General features: G+C 38.6%; 1 protein-coding gene and 1 non-coding gene across 6 annotated transcripts in view; one reads left to right on the forward strand and one right to left on the reverse strand.

The window, feature by feature from the left end:
- Window positions 1–26,613, reverse strand: part of EIF2B3 (eukaryotic translation initiation factor 2B subunit gamma) — a 169,744-nt gene that overhangs the window by 134,859 nt on the left and 8,272 nt on the right. For 4 of the 5 annotated variants that reach the window (XM_067725914.1, XM_067725911.1, XM_067725915.1 and 1 more), the window contains one exon: window positions 22,283–22,428. The exons of the other annotated variant lie outside the window; for it this stretch is intronic. In XM_067725914.1, coding sequence (XP_067582015.1) covers window positions 22,283–22,428 — 146 coding nt within the window. The remainder of the gene's footprint in view (window positions 1–22,282; window positions 22,429–26,613) is intronic. 5 annotated transcript variants of the gene reach the window in all.
- Window positions 16,175–16,281, forward strand: LOC137220270 (U6 spliceosomal RNA). Its single transcript, XR_010941582.1, has one exon. It is a non-coding gene; the product is annotated as a U6 spliceosomal RNA (small nuclear RNA).

A 26,613-nucleotide genomic window follows, 5' to 3' on the forward strand; every position in this document is an offset into this window, starting at 1 on the left:
TGAACACCTAAAAATAGCACATATGCTCAGTCTTTCTAATAAGCTGTCTCTCCAATGGGGATCTCATCAGCATAGTTTGTTCTTTGTTGTAGCATGTTAGCTGTTTCATAAGACATGTGACAATAATTTTTTTCCTACATCAAAGGACTTAAATAACTAACTAAAGGACTTAAAAAACTAATGTGTTGGTATCATTATCCCTATTTTCCTCATTGTGAAACTGAGGCAAGGGGTAAATGAGGTCTGCCTGACGCCAAAGAAAGATTCCTGTCTAGATTTGATAGAAAATTATCAGCTCCACAATCCCTAAGTTAAGAGAAGCCATGAGACCTGCAATATAAGATAAGTGCTTTAAACACAGGCTACAGAACTCCATTATAGATTTAGTCTGCTGAGGCCTCTTAAATATACTTCACTAACCTGTTCCCAAAACATGTATCTAAGGAATACACTGTTTCTAAAGCACAAAAATGGCACCATTGGCCACTTACTTCAGACAATCAGAGGAGCATCTAATGTAAGTCAGGCTCAATGTCCAAGGAGTCAGCCAGCTTTGCTTTATGTGCTGATCACAGATTGCATCCTTACTTCCTGCACAAGAGATAAGAGATCTTCTTGCTCAAGAAGAGCCAGGTTTCTTGCTCATATGGTCTAGACAGGATAGAAAGTCTCCCTACAACACTGAATCTCCCTCCACTTAGAGAAAGATATCATCGAGCAAAAGCAGCACTCTTGGAAGACAAGGATACAACATAGTTCCTTGAGTCTTGTTAGGAGATTTGCTAATTTTTAAATGTTTTACACAAAAATATTTATTTAAGAGTTCTAGGGCTTCCCTGGTGGTGCAGTGGTTAGGAATCTGCCTGCCAATGCAGAGGACACAGGTTTGAGCCCTGGTCCGGGAAGGTCCCACATGCCGTGGAGCAACTAAGCCTGTGTGCCACAACTAATGATCCTGCACTCTAGAGCCCATGTGCCACAACTACTGAAGCCCAGGTGCCTAGAGCCCGTGCTCTGCAACAAGAGAAGCCACCCCAATGAGAAGCCTGTGCACCGCAACAAAGAGTAGCCCCTGCTCGCCACAACTAGAGAAAACCCACACACAGCAACTAAGGCCCAATGCAAAAAAAAAAAAAAATATATATATATATATATATATGTATATATAAAGAGTTCTACATATACTAAGAACCACTGAATTGCATACTTTGAAAGAGTTCTATATATAAAAATAACTACCAACCACACAGACCCAAAAAGAAGAGGAAAATATAATTTTGAAAAATACCAGACCAACTAAACCTCTTCTAAAGCCAAGAGTCTAGAGTTAGTGTAGACTATAAGGACTACTGATACTTGTCTTTTGGAGGCAACATAATTGAGTGAAAAAAGCATAGGCATTTGAAATTAATAAATGCATTTCAAAATACAGGACTGGGTTCTAGCTCTCGCTCAGCACCTAACCAGGTGTGGGATTTGGGGCAGGTTATTTAAGCTCTCTGAGTATCAGGTTTCTCAAATGCAAAATAGAGTAATACCATCTACCTTTCAAGGTGGCTGTGGGGATCAGAAATCCAGGCCAGACACGCACAGTAAATATGAAAGATCTCCCTTGCAATCTTCAGAGCAAACGTTCTAGGTAGCTCCAAGGAAAATAAAATTTACATCCTCATATTTAGCTAATAAATTAACTCCCTACTTTAGAGTAGTCTCTAAGAACAGAAGCTAAGGTTCTGAAGTAAATTAACTAATTTCTCAAATGAACTCATTTATAAAGCTTTAGCCAATTTAATTATCCTCAAAAGTGCTCAACTGGCTACAGATAGAGATCTTGTGTGAATAATCAGCTGTTACTGCAAAGCAGGTCACTGTTGCTTTTCAATTTCTTTTTTTTTTTAAATAAATTTATTTATGGCTGCGTTGGGTCTTCATTGCTGCGCATGGGCTTTTCTCTAGTTGCGGTGAGTGGGGGCTACTCTTTGTTGCGGTGTGCTGGCTTCTCTTGTTGCGGAGCACAGGCTCTAGGTGCACGGGCTTGCGGGCTCTAGAGCTCGTAGTTGTGTCACATGGTCTCAGTTGTTCCACGGCATGTGGGCTCTTCCCAGACCAGGGCTTGAACCTGTGTCCCCTGCACTGGCAGGCGGATTCCTAACCACAGAGCAACTAGGGAAGTCCCTCAATTTCATTTTTCATCTGCTTTTCTGTTCTCTCCCATTATTGTTCAACTTTTTAAAAAATGATCAAATTAACCTTAAATGGATATAATTCAGGCCGCCACCCAGAAAGACAAAAGAATACCAATTAAGTTATTTAATTGGCATGTTTTCTTCTTTAGTATATTTCAAAAAAAAATATAGATTTGGGTATAAGTTTTAAAGGTATATGCTTAACACTGGGTGAGGCCTTCAGATCACACAATTTGGAGCTAAAAATACCCCCATATCTCAGTTTTGTAGTAATTCTTCAACAAAATCTACCAACATCATTCACAGAATGATTTAATCATTCACAGAATGATTAAATTTTCATGTTTTTTTCTGGAGCTATTCTACCTCCTTCACACAAGTAATATCTATCCCTCCTCATCACGCCACCATCACAAATTCCTATTCTTCCCACAATACTCAATTAGAAAGTGATATTCATAAAGCATTCCCTCTTCAATAAGCAGATCCAAGTAGTGTTTCCTGATACTCCTCTAGAGGGCGCATAGTACTCTCTAACTCTTTACCAGGTCCCTAACCCACTCCACTACTGCACTCTTGAATAAAAATTCAGTTTCCACTGAGATAAGTGCCATCTGACTGTACCTAGCAGACATGATCCTATTAATCCCTCGATTACTCAATGCACTTACCGAGACTTTGGCACCTAATGCACAGTCTTTCTTTCCACCTGAACTTTAGGTGAGTTATTCAACCTCTTTGAGCCCTACTTTTCTCAACTGTAAAATGGGGATAAAGATTCAGTTTCATATATACATATATCATATATATATATTTTATATATATATATATACATATTCTTAAGATTCTTTTCCATTATGGGTTATTACAAGATATTGAAAAACACATAAGAAGAAAAAAATGATTCAGGAAGAGTACATTTTAGCTATTAGGGGTCTTTTGTGGTTCCATATGAATTTTAGGATTTTTTTTCTATTTCTGTAAAAAATGCCATTGGATCTTTGACAGAGATGGCATTGAATCTGTACGTTGCTTCGGGTAGTGTGGACATTTTAACAATATTAATTTTTCTAATCCATAAACATGGGATATCTTTCCAAATAACAAAAAAACAGGGGGATAAAGATGGCATCTACCTCAGAGTATAGTTGGAAGATTAAATGAAACAATGCATATAAAGTGTTTAGCAGAGACTTCTGGTGTTGGAAAATGGACTAGGAACCCAAAAATGGTTATAAACACCTAAGAATTTTGGATAAGACAATAACAAAAAATTACTCCAAATGTATTCAAACTTACGAGAAAGAATAGGAAAATACCAAGTGCCAGGACTGAAGAAGGAAATGAAAACTAATTTGAAATCTTGGCTGCCCTAACTGGGGTTTTAAAGTGTTACATTGGGCCAAAAGATGTAGCCTGAAGCTGGTATGAAACCTGGGAGTTTGAACTGAGACCCTGCATAAATGGGACCTCAGTGAAAGGGTAAACTCTGGAGGAAAAAAAAAATCTACCTATAGCATAGCACAGGTAGTCATCAAAGACGTTTGTCTGTTTGGTCTTGGAACAAAAAATTCTGAAGAGAATATTTCTCACCTAGAATTCTATACAAAGATAAGTTATCATTCAAGAGTAAGGATGGAATAAAACATTTTCAAACATGCGAGTTCTCAAAATATTTAACTTCTATGCTCTCTTTAAAAAGCCAATAAGGACTGGGTTCCTTTGAAATGAGGGAGTAAACCAAGAAAGAGGAAAACGTGAGATCTAGGAACCAGGGTATCCAATATCTCATCCAATAGGAGAGAGAAGGGAATTCACAGAATGATGGTGAAGAGAAGTCCCAGGATGACAGATCTGCCGCAGGCTAGAGAGCAACCAGTAGAAATCTGAAGAGAGAATGGATGGCTTCCAGGAGGGTTGTCTCAAAGGAAAAACAAAAGTGATTGACAGAATACCTGATGTGTTTAAACATATTGATACATTTATGTTCCTTTTAAAGGATCTGAGGATGAATGAGCAATAGAAACAGAAAACTAAGCAACTTTAAAAGTGAGGCAATTAATAACTAAGAAAAACAAAACACTGCATTTTTTTTAAAAAGTAGGAGCTTGGAAGAATTGATAGAACTTTTCTTCTATATCTTGATTGTGGTGGTAGTTATACCACCACAGTACATTTATCAAAACTCAGTATAGGGACTTCCCTGGTGGTGCAGTGGTTAAGAATCCACCTGCCAATGCAGGGGACACGGGCTCGAGCCCTGGTCTGGGAAGATCCCACATGCCGCAGAGCAAGTAAGCCTGTGCGCCACAACTACTGAGCCTGCGCTCTAGAGACTGCGAGCCACAACTACTGAGCCCTTGTGCCACAACTACTGAAGCCTGTGCACCTAGAGCCTGTGCTCTGCAACGAGAGGCCACCACAATGAGAAGCTCGCACACCGCAACGAAGAGTAGCCCCGGCTCACCACAACTAGAGAGAGCCCGCGTGCAGCAATGAAGACCCAACGCAGCCAAAAATAAATAAATAAAATAAATAAATTTATTAAAAACAAAAAAAAAACAAACAAAACAACTCAGTATACTACATGTACGCTACTATATAATAAGATAGATAACCAACAGGGACATACAGTGTAGCGCAGGGAACTCTACTTGGTATTCTGTGATATCCTATATGGTGGGTGGGGGAGTCTGAAGGGGAAAGGATATATGTGTGTGTGTGACTGGGTCACTTTTTTGTACACCTGAAGGTAACACAACATTATGGATCAACTATACTCAAATAAAATTTTTAAAAAATTAAAAAAAACTCAGTATACCAAAAAGGGTGAATTTTATGTATGTAACTTATACCTCCATAAACTTGATTTAAAAAAAAATCAAACTGTACAATTTAAAATGGGTGTATTTTATTGTATACAAATTATAACTCAATAAAGTTGATTTTTTAAAAAGGGAAATATAATACTCGTACACTATAAGGCTCAGCTATAAATAAGCCCTCATAATTGATTTAACAAAAATTATGATGCTACTATATTTGGGAGATTAGGAAAGGGGGAGCTTTCACAGAGAGGGACAAAGTGTTAAATGAGTCAAATCCTTACTTTCCATACTAGAAATTAAATAGATATTATCTAAAAATTAAAGAAAAGGACTTCCCTGGTGGCGCAGTGGTTAAGAATCCGCCTGCCAATGCAGGGGACACGGGTTCGAACCCTGTTCCGGGAAGATCCTACATTCCGTGGAGCAACGAAGCCTGTGCGCCACAACTACAGAGCCTGTGCTCTGGAGCCCTCGAACCACAAATACTGAGACCGTATGCTGCAACTACTGAAGCCTGCACGCCTAGAGCTTGTGCTCTGCAACGAGAGAAGCCAACGCAATGAGAAGCCCACACACCACAACAAAGAGTAGCGCCCACTAGCCGCAACTAGAGAAAGCCCGTGCGCAGCAACGAAGATCCAACACAGCCAAAAAAATAATAATAATTAATTAAATAATTAAAAAAATAAAAATAAAGAAAATAGTAGTATAAATATGATACTTAAAAATATTGAGGACAGGACTTCCCTGGTGGCGCGGTGGTTAAGAATTCACCTGCCAATGCAGGCGATACGGGTTCAAGCCCTGGTCTGGGAAGATCCCACATGCCACGGAGCAGCTAAGCCCGAGCGCCACAACTACTGAGCCTGTGCTCTAGAGCCCGTGAGCCACAACTACTGAAGCCCGCACGCCTAGAGCCTGTGCTCCACAACAAGAGAAGCCACCACAATGAGAAGCCCGTGCACAGCAAGGACAAGTAGCCCCCGCTGGCCCAACTAGAGAAAACCCGCACACAGCAATGAAGACCAAACACAGCCGAAAATAAATAAAGAAAATAAATAAATTTATTTTAAAAATATATATTGAGGACATTATCAGAAGGAAAAAAAGAAGCGTTGAAAGCAGTTGCTTCTGAAGAGCAAAAATAAGGAACGAGGAATGATAGTGCAGGAGACCCTTGTCCTTCACCCTAAGTCTTGTAGAACTATTTGATTCTTTAAGTTATATACGTATTATTTACATATACAGTATATATACTAACAGAAAGAGCATGAAAACACAATCTGGGAACAAATCTAACAAAAGATAAATAAGATTTTTATGAAGATTTTTACAAAACTTTGAGATATACTTAAAAAGACTGAAATAAACAGAGAGATTCTAAGTGAATTAGAGCCTGAAATGTGAGAAGCAAGACTAAACTTTTACATGAGATTATAAGAAAATATCTTTAAGACCTTAAAATAGGGAAGAATTTCTAAAGCAAGGCACAGAAATCACAAACCATAAAAGAAAAACTGAAAAATCAATTACAATAAAATTTAAAAGCTTCTATTTTTCCTAGAGCCCAGATTGTAGTCCATAAACACCATGTTCCACAAAAAGAAACCAGGGCTCTTTTTTTTTTTAACCACTTTTTTGAGGTATGACTGACATCATAATCAAAATCAAGGCTTTTTAAAGAAATGCCTGATTTCAGATCTGAATATAATGAAATATGAAGTATACATATGAAGTATTATTGCCAAAAAACTTGAAACTGAATCTAATCAACAGTTAGAGCCAAACTCCAGTTTACAAGAAAATACTGAAAAAGAGAAACAAGTTAGTCAGTGTTAACTGCAATATTATTTACAATTGCCAAGATATGGAACAACCTGTGTCCACTGACAGATGAATGGATAAAGAAAATGTGGTATATGAATACAATAGAATATTATTCAGCCATAAAAAAGAGTGAAATCTTGCCATGTGCAATAACATGGATGGACCTCAAAGTCATTATGCTAAGTGAAATAAGTCAAACAGAGAAAGACAAACACTATATGATCTCACTTATACACGGAATATTAAAACAACAACAACAAAGCCAAGCTCACAGATACAGAGAACAGACTAGTAGATGCCGGAGGTAAGGCGTGGGAGGTAGGTGAAATAGGTGAAGGGAGTCAAAAGGTACACACTTCTAGTTATAAAATAAGTAAGTCATGGAAATGCAATGTACAGCATGGTGACTAGTTAATGATACTGTACTGCACATTTTTTAAAGTTGCTACGAGAGTAGATCTTAAAAGTTCTCATCACGAGGAGAAAAAATTCTGTAACTACATATGGTGATGAATGTTAGCTAGACTTACTGTGGTGATCATTTCACAATATATACAAATATCAAATCATTGTAACTGTATACCTGAAACTAATATTGCATGTCAATTATATCTCAATAAAAAACTAAAACAAAATATCGATCAAAAATAAGTTAAATGACATCAATAGAAAGCAATCAGACATACTGGAGATGTGGGAGACGCTACAGGACAAATACTTGTTTTATTTGATAAGTCAATGGCATAAGAAAGAAAAAGAGTTGGAGGGGAGACTGTTCTAGAGTAAAAGAGACTAAAAAGGCATAACCAAATATAATGTGTGGACCTTTAAAAACAGTACCATTGCAATAACAACACTAGAAAGCATCTACTAGTAAATTCAACAAAAGATGTGTAAGACATTTTTATAGAAAATTATTAAACTTTATTTAAAAACACAAAAATAGCCTTAATAAAGAGAGACATATTATGTTCGAGGAATAGAAAGACTCAGTATTAAAAAATGCCAACTCTCCCAAATTAATCTGAAAATCACTGTAATTCCAATCAAATACTAAGATTTTTCACGGCTGATACTAAAATTCATATGTCAAAGGTGAAGAGTGGCCAAGACAACTTTAAAGAAAAATTATAATAAGGTGAGGTAGAGGGAAGTCATCCTACTAGACAGAATTTCTATAAAGCTATGGTAATTAAAACAATAGGATATCAGTGAAGGAAAAGACAACTATACTAGTGGAACAGAACAGAAAGCTTAGAAATAGTCCCATGTATATGTGGAGCTTGGTATAAATTGGGGAAGAAAAGATTATTCAATAAATTGTGCTGGGATAACCAACTCTTCATTTGGGAAAAAGATAAAAATAGATATCTATTTCATATCATATGCACATATAAATACTAATTTAAAAATCCAAATATGAAAAGCAAAATTGTAAAGTTTTAGATGGCAGGAGTCTATTTTTAATACTTTAAAAGTAAGACACAAAAAGCACCAACCATAAAGGAAAAGATTGATCTAGGTCACCACAAAAAAAAGCTAAGACTTCTGTATGACAAAAGATACTATAAACAAAGAGAAAAGAGGGGTAACACTGGGGGGAAAGTTGCAACCCATATAATCAGCAAAGGATTAGTATACAGAGCGTAGAGAGTATATACTACAAATTAGCAAGGAAAAGACAAACAACCCAAACAAGAAGTGGGCAAATGATATGAACAGGAAATTCATTGAAAAGGAAAAGAGCCAATATACTTTGCAAAAAATTCTCAAGTAATCAAGAAAATGCAAAACTAAACCAACAGTGAGGGGAATTCCCTGGCGGTCCAGTGGTTAGCACTCAGTGCTCTCACTGCCAGGGGCCTGGGTTCAATCCCTGGTTGGGGAACTAAGATCCCACAAGCCGCGTATCATGGCCAAAAAACAAAAACGAAAACAAACAAAAAAACCCCAACACTGAGGTACCATTTCACACCCATCATATTACTAAAAACATAAAAATCTTAGAACATCAGTTGTTAGTGAAGACGGAGAAATCAGAACTCTTCATTTATACTACTGGTGGGAATGTAGACTAGTATGACTACTTTGGAGAACAATTTGCCAGTATCTAGTAAACTTGGAGATGCACATAACTTACAACCCACACATCACTTCAGGTGTCTACCTTCACAACAAGAGCACAAATAAACCGGTGCAAGGATGTTCATTGTAGCACTATACATAGTGAAAGAAATGAAAGCAAACTAGCTATCCCACAGAAGAAGAATGAATGTATAAACTCTCACCCAGGACTCAGATCCAATCTGGAGGGACTGGCTCTGGGAGGAAAGTTTGTGCCAAGATCATGCCAGAAAGAAAAGAAGGAAGAGCTTTGTCCATTAAGTCCTTAGCCAAATCTCATTCTTCCTAGCCTCAGTCTTCTCCTCTCTCCAGTGGGTACAAATGCTGACCTTGCCCATATCCTTGATCAATCCAAACATGTCTTCTCCATACCTAGACACCTGAGCAATGGTGAAAGGGGGGGGAAAAAAAAGGAAATCCCCCCAATAACTGTGTTAACTGAAGTAACTATAAATTTATATTCTTCAACATCAGCTACACCCCTGATGTTGCCTAGACCTCCTTCTCAGTGTCTCTGGTCAGCTCTCTCCCATTTTCCAGTAGCAATTCTAAAGCTTCATTACTCACAAGTCCCAAACCCATCACCTTCCTCTTTCTACATTCTCAACAGACAACTATGCCTCCTACTTCATCAAAAATATAGAGGCCTCAGGAGTGAATTATTTTAATTCCTGCTCTCCTTCCTGATCTGCATTTGAGCCTTTTCTTCCCTCCTGTCCTCTCATTTCAGTGGAAGATGTAAGCCTTCTTCCTGCCCAAAACTGTACCTGAATTCCTTCTTGTCTCCTTGGGAACCTTATCCATCATTTATCTCCTTTCTTTTGTACTTCTCCACTGTCTCTTTTGCTCTCTTATAAAAATGTTCAAGTTGCTTCCATCCTAAACTAAAACACCCTCAAAGTATAAGAAACTAATAACATTGGCTAATAAGGAGAACTGGATGGCTGGTAGATAGGGAAGAAAGGAAAACATTTTCCATAAACTTTTTTATATTTTTTTAATTTTTTTTTTTTTTTTTTTTTGCGGTACACGGGCCTCTCACTGCTGTGGCCTCTCCTGCCGCGGAGCACAGGCCCCGGACGTGCAGGTCCAGCGGCCATGGCCCACCAGCCCAGCCGCTCCGCGGCACGTGGGATCCTCCCAGACCGGGGCACGAACCCGAATCCCCTGCCTCGGCAGGCGGACTCTCAACCATTGCGCCACCAGGGAAGCCGTATATTTTTAAAATGTTAGAACCACATGTATTAGTCATTATCTATTATTTTAAAACATCCATGATCATGAGTGTCTCTCTTTCAGAGGGTCCTCTTCTTCTAGCTGTCTATTAAGTATTGGTGTTTCCTAAGGCCCTCTGGACTCCGTCTTTTATTTACTCTACTTATTATTGTGGGAAAGATGGTTCACATTCATAGCTTCAGCTATCACTTATAAGCTGATGACTCTTAGACCTGTATCTCTAGCTCAGATCTTCTTCCTGAACTCTACATAAGTTTATCAACTACCTGCTAGATATCCTACTTGAATCTAATTCTTAACAGGTCTGAAGCCAAACTCTTATTTTTTTATCCATCAATCCATTCATTCAGTAATCATTCATTCATCCATTCAAAAATATTTAAATTTTGACCAGTAATAAGTGCCAAATTCTGTGCTGAGCACTGTAGATTCTACAGTGAAGGTAAGTTTCCAACCACCTAGATCCTTATGGCCTTTAATATTTAAAGTGGCTGGTTTAATCCTTTACTATCCTTCAGTTTCTCTCATCTGAAACAAGAAAATTGTTCCCTTGGACTCTAATTCTATCCCAATCTATCAAGAGATAGGAAGAGAGGGAAACAGATAACTAACAGGAATTACAATACAGTTTTATATAAAAAGTTATATAATAAGGATAAACACAGGGGTGCTTAGGGAACAATTAGATGGGGCAATTAATTTTAACTTGGAGGCTAAGGAAGCCTTCAGAGGCAATCAAAGTTTTAGCCAAATCCTGAAAGATGAGTAAGACATCTCTTGTGACCCATCTCGCATTCTGTGGGTCCATCTTTTTATTCCAGACATTTCTCTTGCATCAGCTATGTAACCTGACAGCATTTCACTTCGTGCACCAGTCATCTCTCATTTTCTGTCCTGAGGTTTCCAGCAACCACCATGTGGGATACTTGTGGGAACCCACTCAGCCATTCTGGCACACATACAAACCTTTAAGTGTGAGGAAATTTATACCCACGGGGCAACCTTTGACCAACGGGTAAAGGAAGCTAGTGAATAAATACTTCTCTTTTCCAAGTCTTGGGCAATTACTCTAAGGTACATTCCACATGGCCCCTGAGAAGGTCTCCAGAGCTAAGCTTCAGTTGCCCACAGTGGTAACCAAGTCCATAACACACACTTAGATTGCCCTTCCCTTTTTCCCTGTATCACTCTTTAAATCCCACTCCTGGGCTTCCCTGGTGGCGCAGTGGTTGAGAGTCTGCCTGCCGATGCAGGGGACACGGGTTCGTGTCCCGGTCCGGGAGGATCCCACATGCCGCGGAGCGGCCGGGCCCGTGAGCCATGGCTGCTGAGCCTGCGCGTCCAGAGCCTGTGCTCCACAACGGGAGAGGCCACAACAGTGAGAGGTCCGCGTACCGAAAAAAAAAAAAAAAAATCCCACTCCTCTTCCTTAGAATCACTTCTCAAAATAAACTACCCATACACATACCCTTATCTCAGGCTCTGCTTTTGGGGGGAAATCCAGGTTAAGGAAGATCAGGAATTAGTTATTTAGGTATGGATAGAGGGAATTGAACATGTTCCAGGTGGATGTACAAGTATCCAAATTTGTGGAATTGCAAAGGCAGAGTATATTTAGTAAGCTAAATGTAGTTACACATCATATTACCCCTATAAATTTATTCCTTGTCCTGCAGTCTCTAACTTTGTGAATGTCACCACCATCCGACCAGTTGCTCTTGCTAGAAACCTGGAAGTCACACTTGACCACTCCTTCTTTTCCTCCCACATCCAGTTAATTAGCCTTAAAGGTCTCCTAAATATTCTCCAATTTGTTCCCTTCTCTCTGTTACCACTGCCATTGACTTGGTTTTGTCCTTCCTCATTTCTTACCAGGCTACTGCAAGAGCCTTCCAGGGTCTCTCTAGCTCCCCTCAGTCATGCAATAATAGTTCTAAAATATCATCCTGTTAATGATCCTTCAAAGTATCCCTACAGGATAAAGTATACATTCTATTCTTACCTTTATCCCAGACTATATGGCACAGTATGGTAGTTAAGAGCATGGGCTTTGAAGTAAATGACTAAGGTTCAATTACTAACTCTTCCATTAAACTCTCCTAAGACAGTCCCCTTATCTATTCTCAGTAAGGTCTGAAGGGGCTGGTGTAGTCTTGGCCCTATGAATTCTCGAAATTAATGAACCAATACTCACTTTCAACATGAAGTCTTGCACTGAGGAGAAATCACTGGGAAAAGAATGCAAACTGGGCAGCACAGGGATAATCAGTGCAAAGGAAAGAGAAAGCCCAGATAAAATGGAGATAATGAAGCAGAGGAAAAAGATCTCAAAAGAGGGGGCTCTAGAACTATGAAGCTAGAAAAGCTATGCTGACACAGCCTTCCCTTCTAAAAATTTAGGAAAACTAATTTCAGGTTAAAATTAGTAATAGAAAAGGATTACAGTCAAATCCTATACAAGGTTATTGTTGAAAAATATAATAATAAAAGTTAGAATAACATCTCTACCATAAAAGCAGATGTCAGAAAGACATGCTCAAAAGACAGATTAAATTCATAGCCTAAGATTTCAAAATTATCTAAAATAAGAAAATGATAGAAAATGTGAAAGAACAACATAAATCTGAATTAGAAAAGTTAGAAATGAAATGACAGAACTCAAGAATGAATTAGAAGTAAAAGAAAAATATTTCAGAAATAACTGCTAAACTAGGAAGAACACAAGAATGAATAAAACACAACTCTTAATGCATTAAGGCAGGGGTCCTGGTCCATGGCCTGTTAGGAACCAGGCCGCACAGCAGGAGGTGAGCAGCGGGCGGGCAAGCGAGCGAGCGAAGCTTCATCTGTATTTATAGCTGCTCCCCATTGCTCGCATTACTGCCTGAGTGCCACCTCCTGTCAGATCAGCAGCAGCATTAGATTCTCATAGGAGCATAAACCCTACTGTGAACTGTGCATGCGAGGTATCTAGGTTGCATGCTCCTTATGAGAATCTAATGCCTGATGATCTGAGGTGGAACTGAAGTGGTGATGCTAACACTAGGGAGCACTGGGGAGCGGCTGCAAATACAGATTATCATTAGCAGAGAGGTTTGACTGCCCAGAGACCATAATAAATCAACTGCTTGCAGACTCATATCAAAACCCTACCAGTTGAACCTAGTTGCAGGGCAGGAATAAAGAGGTAGACATAGAAAATGGACTTGAGGACATGGGGTGGGAGGGCGAAGCTGGGGCGAAGTGAGAGCAGCATCAACATATATACACTACCGAATGTAAAACAGTTGGCTGGTGGGAAGCAGCAGCATAGCACAGGGAGATCAGCTCGGTGCTTTGTGATGATCTAGAGGGGTGAGATAGGGAGGGTGGGAGGGAGGCTCAAGAGGGAGGGGATATGGGGACATGTGTATGCACATGGCTGATTCACTTTGTTGTGCAACAGAAATTAACACAGTATTATGAAGCAACTATACTCCAATAAAGATCTATTAAAAAAATAGATAAATAACAAGGTCCTACTGTATAGCACAGGGAATTATACTCAATATCCTGTAATAAACCATAATGGAAAAGGGGAGGAAAAAAAAAAAACCCTATCAGTTAGTGGCAAGTGAAAACAAGCTCAGGGCTCCCATGATTCTGCATTACGGTGAGCTGTATAACTATTTCATTGCATAACACAGTGTAATAATAATAATAGAAATAAAGTACACAATAAATGTAATGTGCTTGAATCATCCTGAAACCACATCCCCCACCGCCCCACCCCTGGTCCATGGAAAAACTGTCTTCCACGAAACTGGTCCCTGGTGCCAAAAAGATTGGGGACCGCTGCCTTAAGGGAAACAGAATGTAAAAAAGGAAGAAAATCCTAAAAAAAATTTTTTTTTAAGATAAAAAGGATTTGAGGCAAAGTAGCAGAAAGAGAATATAAGCAACAAAGATCCAGCATACACACAAGAGTCCCAAAGTCTAAAACCAAAGCAATGTAACAGAACGAATGCCTAAAACTGTAATTCTAAAAAACTTCTCTGAAGTAATAAAAAAGGCAGAAACTTCACAGGGAAAGGACATACTACATATCTAGAAAATAAAATTCAGAACATCAATGGGACATATTATGTAGTAAAACCACAAGATTTTAAAGAAAAATAAAAACTCCTTTGGGAGCCTAGATAAAAGGACCAATTCACTCATAAGGGAAAGAAAAGCAGATTTTCACTTGGACTGTTTTGACAGCAACACTTTACAATAGAAGATAATGAAAGAATTCGTTTAAGATATTTAAGGAAAAAATGTGAGTCAAGGATATTATATCCCCATAAATTGGCTTATGAATACAAAGGCTGCAGATAATCTGTTGAGCACTGATATCATGACCACTTCTTAAGGAACCTACTAGTAATAAGCTTCAGACAGCCAAATGACCAGAGAGACAAGGACTAGGGACTGGTGGTAATGATCATTAACAGCTGCTAACACCAAAAAAAGACAATTAGAAATGATTTGCCTCAAGACAGAAGACACCATCACCTACAAAAGCATCTTGCCAAAAAAATTCAAACTGGAATTCAATTTAGCCTCTAGGTCCAACTACCAATTAACAGAAAATACAGAGAGAGGAGTACTTTTGAAATGACACCACAGGGCTTCCCTGGTGGCGCAGTGGTTAAGATTCCACCTGCCAATGCAGGAGACACAGGTTTGAGCCCTGGTCCGGGAAGATCCCACATGCCTTGGAGCAGTTAAGCCTCTGCGCCACAACTACTGAGCCCACATGCCACAACTACTAAAGCCCACGTGCCTAGAGCCCGCGCTCTGCAACAAGAGAAGCCACCGCAATGAGAAGCCTGTGCACTGCAACGAAGAGCCGTCCCCACTCGCTGCAGCTAGAGAAAGCCCTGCGCAGCAACAGACACCCAACGCAGCCAAAAATAAATAAATAAATAAGTAAATAAATGTATTAAAAAAAAAAAAGATGACACCACAGGGTCACAATCAGCAAAAGCAGACTGTGGGAAACTCTACAAGAAAAATACCCAGTTCCTTCAACATATAAATTATAAGGGGAAAAAAAAAGAGAGATGGAGGGGAAATCTATATATTAAAAGAGATATTTTAATCAATTATAATGTGTATAAATAAATAAGTAAATAAATGTATTAAAAAAAAAAAGATGACACCACAGGGTCACAATCAGCAAAATGCAGACTGTGGGAAACTCTACAAGAAAAATACCCAGTTCCTTCAACATATAAATTATAAGGGGAAAAAAAAAGAGAGATGGAGGAGAAATCTATATATTAAAAGAGATATTTTAATCAATTATAATGTGTAGTCCTTATTTGCTTCCTGATTTTAATAAACACACTAAAAAGATTTAAAAATTCTATTTATGAGGCAACTAGAAACTCATGTACTGATTGGATACTTGATGATACTAATGAATTATTATTATTTTATTTATTTATTTATTTATTTATTTTGCGGTACGCGGGCCTCTCACTGTTATGGCCTCTCCTGTTGCGGAGCACAGGCTCCGGACGCGCAGGCTCAGCGGCCATGGCTCACGGGCCTAGCCGCTCCACAGCATGTGGGATCTTCCCGGACCGGGACACGAACCCGCGTCCCCTGCATCCACAGGCAGACTCTCAACCACTGCGCCACCAGGGAAGCCCACTAGTGAATTATTAATTTGTTTTTTTAGGTGGTATAATGGCATTATACTTTTATTTTTATTTTTTAAAAAGCCCTCATATAGCAATGTTCTGAAATATTTACAGATGAAATAACATGATGTCTGAGATTTCCTTCAAAAGAACATGAGAGGGAGCAAGTTGGGTGGGAATACAGATGAAATAAGATTTGCCATGGGTTGGTAACTGCTGAAGCTGGGTGACAGATATATAGGTAATGCTCCATGTACTTCTGTACATGTTTGAAATTTTCCATAATAAAAAGTTTTTAAAAGTGCTTGCTTCGGCAGCACATATACTGAAATTGGATCGAAACAGAGAAGATTAGTACGGCCCCTGCACAAGGATGACACGTAAATCCATGAAGCATTTCATATTAAAAAAAAAAAAGTTTAAAAAAATAACTGGTCCACAATTGGTATTTAATAAATAACAATTTTTTTTTTTTTTTTGCGGTACGCGGGCCTCTCACTGTTGTGGCCTCTCCTGTTGCGGAGCACAGGCTCCGGACGCGCAGGCTCAGTGGCCATGGCTCACGGGCCTAGCTGCTCCGCGGCATGTGGGATCTTCCCGGACCAGGGCACAAACCCGTGTCCCCTGCATCGGCAGGCGGACTCTCAACCAATGCGCCACCAGGGAAGCCCCCTAAATAACAATTTTAATCATTATTATTAGTTGACTGAACAAATATTTGCCGAATGAATGAGTTCAGACATAGGTAAGACTGAATCATTCTTCAGCAAACAGGAAACACAATTATGAAGAAAATATAAAATCTAAGAACTTTTATATTATCAGCACCATTTATAATAATGGAGCTCACTCACCCAGGGCCTGGGAGAATGAATGAGCCAATAATCTCTCTTGATAAGTCAGGGAAAGAGGTTTGGGCAGCTGAAACAAAAAGTGAAAAGCCAGTAAATCAGCAAAATTGTGGGATGAGATAAGGCAAAATGAAGTAGAAAACAGTGCCAGAAGAATAAAACCAAATGAAATATGTTGAAAAAACATAACATAGCAGATATGATGTCCAGCTCCAATATTCTATAAGTACACACAACAGAAGTTTCCACATACAAGTAGGACTGCAATACATTTAGCAAATGCAAGGCAAATGACAAAGATGATAAACTAAAACAATAAAACATATTTTAAACAAGCCAAATAAAGCTAATATACTACTGTGGTCTTTCTCTGAGCAAAGCAGAAGCCACATGGGATAACCTCACAGTAAATTTGGGGAACTCAATCTGGAGGAAGTAGGTAAAGATAAAAGAACCAAAAGCAAATAAACTCGGAACTCTCAAAGGGAATATTCTTATCTTACCTAAAATCTTATTGAAAAAGAGTCTCCAAATGTTTAGGACGCTGCTTTGTGGGCACAGGGGAAGAGAAATAAATGGCTCAAAGTAGCACTGCTTTTAAACCATGGCACAGCCTGTGGGTACAACTTTCTCCCTTAACAAGGTACCTGTCATCCTTCAGCAAACACTAACAAACTGCCTCCTCAGGCTATCTCACTTTTTTAACTGTTTATACGTATTTCCATTGTGCTTCCTACAAGCTCACGTTGATCCCAATCAGACGGTTCTAAATTTTGGCTCAGGTTTTACTTTGTTCTTAATGGCTATTCAGGCATCTATTTATGTTCCTCCACAGGTTAGCTTTGCTGCTTTCTGTTCCAGGTTGGAATGCAAGTTGATGTGAAGCCAGGATTTCAGGTGCCATTGGTATAGGAGAAACCAAGTGGAGAGAGCAAAGAGAGCAGAGACTTGCTAGCCAAAGTCACAGCTTGAGAAGAAAGCTCAGAGGCAGGACTGTATATAAAGGATGCCGTGTAAATGATGTGAAAACAAAGGGGTAAGGGAAGAATAGAAATTATACTGTGCAGAATGACTTAATGAGGATTCTGATCCTAGGTATAAGGAGAAGCCCTAAAATAAGAAGTGATCAAAACCATAAGAAGAGGTAGTGACTTGGGAGTAAAATGTCCTTTTGGCAGTTACTTTACCGTTCATCTCATGCCCTCTCCTATTTATTAATAGTTGGCCCTATTATTTCTCAAGACTCTAAGAGTTATAGGAACTTATTTGCATGAAACTCCCAGGATCTCCAGTTCTAGGCTAGGGCAAAAATAACATTTCTAAGATTTATAGATTAGGGAACAGAGAGTTTAGTTTATACCTCCATACTAAATTGTTAGACAGTAACTAAAACAGCTCCTGGGAAGACCACTAAACACCCTTAGCTTCTTGGTAAACCTGGCATCTATCCCTGTGAAAGAACAGAGTTCTCATGACCTTAGTGAAATTCCCCGTATCTTCCCTAAAGAAAGAAGCAGCTGCACTAAAGAAAACAACACACCCAACATTATGGTATTAGAAATCCCCACTGTAATCAGAAGCACCAAAGCCTACTTGGGTAGAAGCAGAGAAAGACAAAAAGGAGGCCAAAAAGTGAAAGGAAATGCCTATATACATTGCACTGGAGGCCCTGGCCAGGGCAATAAGACAATAAAAAGAAATAAAAGGCATTAAGATTAGAAAGGAAGATATATTATAATACTGTTTTTATTTGCAGGCAACATGATGATGTATATAGAAAATCCGAAAGAATCGACAATTTAAGAAAGTCACAGGGCACAAGGTCAATATGCAAAAAAACAGTTGTATGGCTATATACAAGCAATAAACAATTAGAAAATAGAATAAAAAATACTAGTTACAATATCATTACATTGAAATGAAACAGGAATAAAATTATTGAAAGATGTTCAAAACCTCTATACTGAAAATTATAAAAACATTACTGAGAGAAATTACAGAAAATCTAAATAAATAGATGTTCAAGGATTGGAAGATTCAATATGAAGATATCAATTCTCCCCAAATTGACCTACAGATTCAATGCAATTCCAATCAAAATCCCAGAAAGCTTTTTTTGTAAAAACTGGCAAATTAATTCTAAAATTTATATGGAAATGCAAAGGACCTAGAATAACCAAGGCAATCTTCAGGAAAAGGAAATCCAAAGGACCTAGACTAGCCAAGGCAATCTTCAGGAAAAGGAACAAAGTTGGCAGATTTATAGTACCTGATTTCTAGACCTACTTTATAAAGTTAAAAATAATCAAGACTTTATTAAATGTGGTACGGGAAGTAGAGACAAAAAGACCAATGGAACAAAGTAGAGAGAACAGAAATAGCACACTCAGGGACTTTCCTGGTGACGTAGTGATTAAGAATCCACCTGCCAGGGCTTCCCTGGTGGCACAGTGGTTGAGAGTCCGCCTGCCGATGCAGGGGACACGGGTTCGTGCCCTGGTCCGGGAAGATCCCACATGCCGCGGAGCGGCTAGGTCCGTGAGCCATGGCTGCTGAGCCTGCGCGTCCGGAGCCTGTGCTCTGCAATGGGAGAGGCCACAACAGTGAGAGGCCCGCGTACCGCAAAAAAAAAAAAAAAAAAAAAAAAAAAGAATCCACCTGCCAATGCAGGGGACACAGGTTCAATCTCCGGTCCAGGAAGATCTCACATGCTGCAGAGCAACTAAGCCCATGCACCACAACTACTGAGCCTGTGCTCTACAGCCCATGAGCCACAACTACTGAGCCTGTGGGCCACAACTACTGAAGCCTGCTTGCCTAGAGCCCATGCTCTGCAACAAGAGAAGCCACTGCAATGAGAAGCTCACACACTGCAATGAAGACCAAAAAACACAGCCAAAAATAAATAAATTTAAAAATGAAAAAAGAAATAGCACACACATAATCGGTCAACTGATTTTCAACTAAGGCTTCAGAGCAATTCAATGGGGAAAGGCAGGTCTTTTTAACAAATGATGCTGGAACAACTGAATATCCATACAGAAAAAAGTAAACCTTTATACCTTTACTTTTAGAAGTAAATACAAAAGACTATCTTTATAAGCTTGGGGTAAGCAAAGATTTCTTAGGACACAAAAAGTACTAACCGTAAAAGAAAAAATCAGTAATCTGGATTTCATCAACATTTGAAACTTCTGGTCATCAAAGTCACCATTAAAAATGTAAAAAGGCAAGTCACAGACTGGCAGAAAATATTCACAACACATATCTGACAAAAGCCTTGCACCTATAATATATAAAGAATTTCTATAATCAATAATAACAAGGCAAACAACTCAAAAAAAAGGCAAATGCCTTGAACAGACATTCCATGAAGATATACAAATGGTTAATAATCATATGAAAAGGTGATCAGTATCATTATCATCAAGGAAATGCAAATTAAAACCACAATGAGGGCTTCCTTGGTGGCGCAGTGGTTAAGAATCCACCTGTCAATGCAGGGGACACGGGTTCGAGCCCTGGTCCAGGAAGATCCCACATACCACAGAGCAACTAAGCTCCTGCGCCACAACTACTGAGCCTGCGCTCTAGAGCCCGTGAGCCACAACTACTGAGCCCACTTGCCACAACTACTGAAGTCCGTGCGCCTAGAGCCCATGCTCTACAACAAGAGAAGCCACAGCAACGAGAAGCCTGCGCACTGCAACAAAGAGTAGCCCCCGCTCGTCGCAACTACAGAAAGCCCACATGCAGCAATGAAGAACCAACGCAGCCAAAACTAATAAATAAAATAAATAAACAAAATATCATTAAAAAAAGAATAAACATAGTTATTAAAAAAAACACCCACAATGAGATAGTGGTACATAACACACACTAGAATGGTTAAGATTAAAAAGACTGATAATACCAAGTGTTGATGAAGATGTGAAGCAAGTACAATTCTTATACATTGCTGATGAAGTGTAAAATGTACAACCACTTAGAAAACTATTTGGCAGTTTGCAATAAAGTAAACCCTATAACCTATAATATTTTTACAAAAAAACCTGCAGAACAATATTCATAACTGCTTTATTCATAATATCTAAAAATTAGAAACAATCCAAATGACCATCAACAGAAAAATGGGTAAATAGTGGTATATTTATTCAATGGACTACTACTCAGCAATAAACAAGAACTAGTTATACCTGCAATCATATGAATGAATTTGAAAAATATTATGCTGAACAAAATAAACCAGAATAAAATTATATGATTTCATTTATACCTAGTTCATGAACAAGCAAAATTAATATATGGTGATAGAAATCAGAACAGCAGTTGACTCTAAAGGTGCAGGATTGACTAAAATAAAGCACAAAGGAACTTTGAGAGGTGACGAAAATGTTCTAGATTTGGATAATGATAACCTGGGTATATATAATTGTCAAAACTCATTGAACTATATAATACCTGTGTATTCTACTGTGTGTAAATTATTCCCCAATAAAGGGAAGGAAAGGCTGTGTACATATCTGCATTAATTTTTTGTTCTTTAGTGCACAGGTAGGTTGAAAATAATAATACATCTGTTTGCAGTCACTAGAAATAGTAGGAGAAATTTTGCCCCCCAACTCAAGTAAGATAGCAACATTATCACACAGAATGAATTTTTTCCAAAGGACATCAATTTGAGAACAACTGACAGTGGATCTTTCTCAGTTTATGGGCCACAGGCCACTGGGGAGACTGTACCCTCATATCCATAGACCCGTGTTAATTTCTTAATCAAAGGAGACTAAACATTCAAATATTATCATGTGGGGGAGCTGAAATTTTTGAAAGTTTCTTCGTACTTCTTTCCAGTCGATCCCTCATCTGCAGTGTGAACTGCTGGTCTGATTTCTATTACTATATATTAGTTTTGCTTATTCAGGAACTTTATATAAATGGAATCTTTTGAAGTATATTTGAAGTATATTTTTTTATAAAGATGTACTATGACTGAAAAATATTGGAAACTAGTGACTGTAACAACTGTCTAAATCTTCACTAGTAACCAAACTAAAAAGCAGTTGAAACATGGGCAAGAAAGAATGTGATGCAAGAATATATTTTTTAAAATGCACTGTAGGGAGTTCCCTGGTGGTGCAGTGGTTAAGAATCCGCCTGCCAAGGCAGGGGACATGGGTTAGATCCCCAGTTCTGGAAGATCCCACATGCCGCGGAGCAACTAAGCCTGTGCACCACAACTACTGAACCTGCGCTGTAGAGCCCAAGAGCCACAGCTACTGAGCCCACATGCCTAAAGCCCATGCTCCGCAACAAGAGAAGCCACTGCAATGAGAAGCCCTTGCACCGCAACAAAGAGTAGCCCCCACTCGCCACAACTAGAGAAAAGCCTGCGCACAGCAGCAAAGACCCAATGGAGCCAAAATAAATAAATAAATAAAACAAAATAAAAAATAAAATATTAAGGGAAAAAAGCACTGTAAACTGCAATGCATTGGGAAAACATAAGATGATATTTATCTTCAATGAACAATAAAAATCAAGAAATAGTTTTTCACCTTAAGTTTCTCATATATGTGGCGCAGAGAATCTGCAGTTCCCATGTCAGGTTCATCAGGAATCCACACAATATCTAGCTTCATTTTCATCTTGAAGTCTGCACATAGAGCCTTTTGGACATCCCTGGTGGTAATGACAATGACTTCTATAGCATGAAAGAAAAAAAGAAGGAAAAACTCTCATTCATTTAGACAATGGTTACACTTTTTCAATTAGATTTGGTCTGTTTCTAGATTTAGTAATAACAGCTAATATTATTGAGACTTTTCAACGTATTTTACGTGCATTCTCTCAGTTAATTCTTACAGCAATCACATGTTACGAATGAGAAAACTTGGAGTAAAAGAAATGAAGTGACTTTGTTCAGGGTACTAAAACTAGTAAACGAGATCTAAGATAAAACTCGCGTCTGTATGATTAGAGCCCATGCTTTAACTAATACATTACACACCACTTCTTCCTGATGTAAAGAATTTAGAAGAGCATTTATCAAAGCATATACAAATAGGATCACATTTTAACTCTTCATTCACTCCAAAGAAAGAGCTATCACCACTCTCCATCAGACAGCCGTTAGTGCTTCACTGAGGATCACAATGAACGCAGTAACAGGCAGTTTCCACGTAATAGATGCCTTCACCTTATCCAGGTAGCTATCAATTAATGACAGAAAACTTGGGGTTTTGTCATGGATCTTTGGCAGGGTAATATAACCCACTGCAATATAACATGTGTTGCTGATATCTGAAGATCAGATTTTAGCACCTCTAAAGTGTAACAATTTCCACTACTTGTTCCATGATAGTGCTCAATTATCTCTCCCTTTCACTATAATCATTCTCTTTTCTATTTTCTTCCCTTCTTTCTTCCTCTTTCTTTTTCAAATCATTTAACCTTTCTTCTTTCCTTCTCACTTTCTTCCTTTCCCCCTTTGGCTTTCTTTCAGTCATTAACTCACTCATTCAACCAATAAGTACAAATACATTTAATATGTAAAGGACAAATAGGCACTGAGAATTCAGAAATGAACTAAACATGGTTCCCATTCTTAAGAAACGTAATATGGAAAAATTAGACATGGAAATGATTAATTAAGGAAGGCTTCATGGAAGGGATCGCCTCTGAGGCAGGCCATGATGAATTCAAGTCCAACAAAAATTTCTTTAGTTCATACTGTACATAAAATGCTGATGTTACAAAGATGAATTAGACACAGTACCTGCTCTCAGGGAGATCAGTCTCCCATGCCACTAACTACAGCATAAAGCAGGCCTTGAGAGGTACTGAGATAGAAAAACAAAGTGTGATGAAAGCATAGAGGATGATTATGCTCTGATTAAAACTGTTTGTGATTAAAACTCTTTGTGATTTCAAAGAGAAGGTGACACTTCCATAGGTTGGAGAGGACATTTTAGGTAGAGTGAAGGGAGTAACTATAAACACGGGACAGTCAGTCTCATAATTGGACCAGGAATCTTCCGTATGGAGAGAGACTAATGCTAAGCGGGGCTATGTTAACTTCCCTAAAATCACAAACAACATGAACAGAGTGAACATAGAGTTTACTGTTCAACTAAAGAATCCCATATTTAGGAGACATTCTCCAAATTCTGACTGAGCCTCAGTGAGAAGGAATTTTCTATATACCACAAAAGGTCATCACCAAGCATAACTAAAGATATATAGCAAAAGTGAAAAAAAAAAAGTTATAGATGACAAATCCATAAGAACTTACTACAGGGAAGTAGTATATTTAAAAGTGTATTAAGATGTGTCCTTCACCTGTAAGACTGAGATCTAAAGAGAAAACCTTTTCTAAAACACATCTCTTTGGGACTTCCCTGGTGGCGCAGTGGTTAAGACTCCGCGCTCCCAATGCAGGGGGCCCAGGTTCGACTCCTGGTCAGGGAACTAGATCCCACATGCATGCTGCAACTAAGAGTTTACATTCATATGCCACAACTAAGGAGCCCGTGAGCCACAACTAAGACCCAGCACAACCGAATAAATATTTTTATTTTATTAAAATAAATGTTTTTTAAAATGTTTTATTAAAAAAATAAAACACCTCTCTTAAGGTCAATGTCATACAGACTACTGCAAAGAAGTGTTCATGGGTCTATCTCAAGAAGGTATGAGTGGAATAAACACTGGATCACAACCCTGGGGCCCAGGATCTGGCACCACCTCCATCTGGTATTCTGATTTGCTATATCTAACTATAGAACACCTCAAACTCATTGTGGTCAAAGCCAAACTCATTGTCTTCGCTCAAACCTGTTCCTTGGGAAGCAACCTAAATGTCCATCAACAGAGGAACGATAAAGAAGATGTGGTACATACATACAATGGAATATTACTCAGCCATAAATAGGAACGAAATTGTGCCATTTGCAGAGACGTGGATAGACCTAGAGACTGTCATATAGAGTGAAGTAAGTCAGAAAGAGAAAAACAAATGTCGTATAATATTGCTTATACGTGGAATCTAGAAAAATGATACAGATGAACTTACACGCAAAGCAGAAATAGAGACACAGGTGTAAAGAACAAACGTATGGATACCAAGGGGGGAAGGGGGCGGTGGGATGAATTGGGAAATTGGGATTGACATATATACACTACTATGCATAAAATAGAAAACTAATGAGAACCTACTGTATAGCACAGGGAACTCTACTCAGTGCTCTATGGGAAGGAAATCCAAAAAAAGAGGGGATATATGTATACATACAACTGATTCACTTTGCTGTACAGCAGAAACTAACACAACATTGTAAAGCAACTATATTCCAATAAAAATTAATTTAAAAAAATAAAAGTCACCTGAAATGAAAAACAAAAAAACAAAAAACCTGTTCCTTGTCCCATATTCCCTTTCCTATTACCTAGTTACCCACCTAGTTACCCAAGCAAAAAGTAGAAGGAATCTTCCCTTTCTTTCTGCTACCCATCCCCATTAATCAACAACTTTTTCAGATGGTCCTTCTTCTCCATCCTTAGTGCTAAATGCCTTGGCTCAGACCCTCTTCATTGCTAGTGTGGACTTTGGTAACAATCTCCTAATTCATAACCCTGCTTCTAGTCTTAACTCCTCCACACTGATTCTTCACAAAGCTTCCAAAGCAATTTTTTAAAAAATCTGAGTTGTCAAATTTATCACCATAAAGTTGTTCACAATATTTACTTACTATCTTTTTTGTTTGTTTTTTTGGCTGCACTGCATGGCTGTGGGAACTCAGATCCCAGACCAGGGATTGAACCTGGGCCACAGCAGTGAAAGCACCAAATCCTAACCATTAGACCACCAGGTAACTCCCCTGCTCATTATCTTTTTAATGTCTATAGGATCTGTAGTGATGTTCCCTCTCTCATTCCTGTTATTAACAATTTGTGTTTTCTCTCCTTTTTCTGATCAGTCTAATTAAAATTTAATAATTTTATTGATTTTTTTCAAAAAACCACCCCATCGTCTGGTTTTACTGATCTTCTCTAACACTTTTGGTTTCTATTTCATTTATTTCTGCTCTTATTATTTTTATTTCCTTTTTTCTACTTATTTGGGTTTCATTTGCTCCTCTTTTTCCAGCTTGTCAAAGTAGAAGCTTAGATGATAATTTGAGACACTTTTTTCTTTTCTAACAGAGTGCTTAATGCTAAAATTTTTTCTCTAATCATTGCTTTAACTATATCCCTCAAATTTTAATATACTGAAATTTTATTTTCAGTAAGTTCAAAATATTTTCTAATTTCCCTTGTGGTCAGATGGCCAAAAAGCACATGAAAAGATGCTCAACATCACTAATTATTAAAGAAATGCAAATCAAAACTACAATGAGGTATCACCTCACACTGGTCAGAATGGCCATCATCAAAAAATCTACAAACAATAGATGCTGGACAGGGTGTGGAGAAAAGGGAACCCTCCTACACTGTTGATGGGAATGTAAATTGATACAACCACTATGGAGAACAGTATGCAAGTTCCTTAAAAAACTAAAAATAGGGCTTCCCTGGTGGCACAGTGGTTGAGAGTCTGCCTGCCGATGCAGGGTACACGTGTTCATGCCCCAGTACGGGAAGATTCCACATGCCGCGGAGCGGCTGGGCCTATGAGCCATGGCCGCTGAGCCTGCGCATCCGGAGCCTGTGTTCCGCAACGGGAGAGGCCACAGCAGTGAGAGGCCCGCGTACCTCAAAAAAAAAAAAAAAAAAAAAAAAAAACCTAAAAATAGAACTACTATATGACCCAGCAATCCCACTCCTAGGCATATACTCGGAGAAAACAATAATTTGAAAAGATACATGCACCCCAATGTTCACTGCAGCA

This window comes from Pseudorca crassidens, chromosome 2, assembly GCF_039906515.1.
Source record: "Pseudorca crassidens isolate mPseCra1 chromosome 2, mPseCra1.hap1, whole genome shotgun sequence".
Taxonomy (NCBI): domain Eukaryota; kingdom Metazoa; phylum Chordata; class Mammalia; order Artiodactyla; family Delphinidae; genus Pseudorca; species Pseudorca crassidens.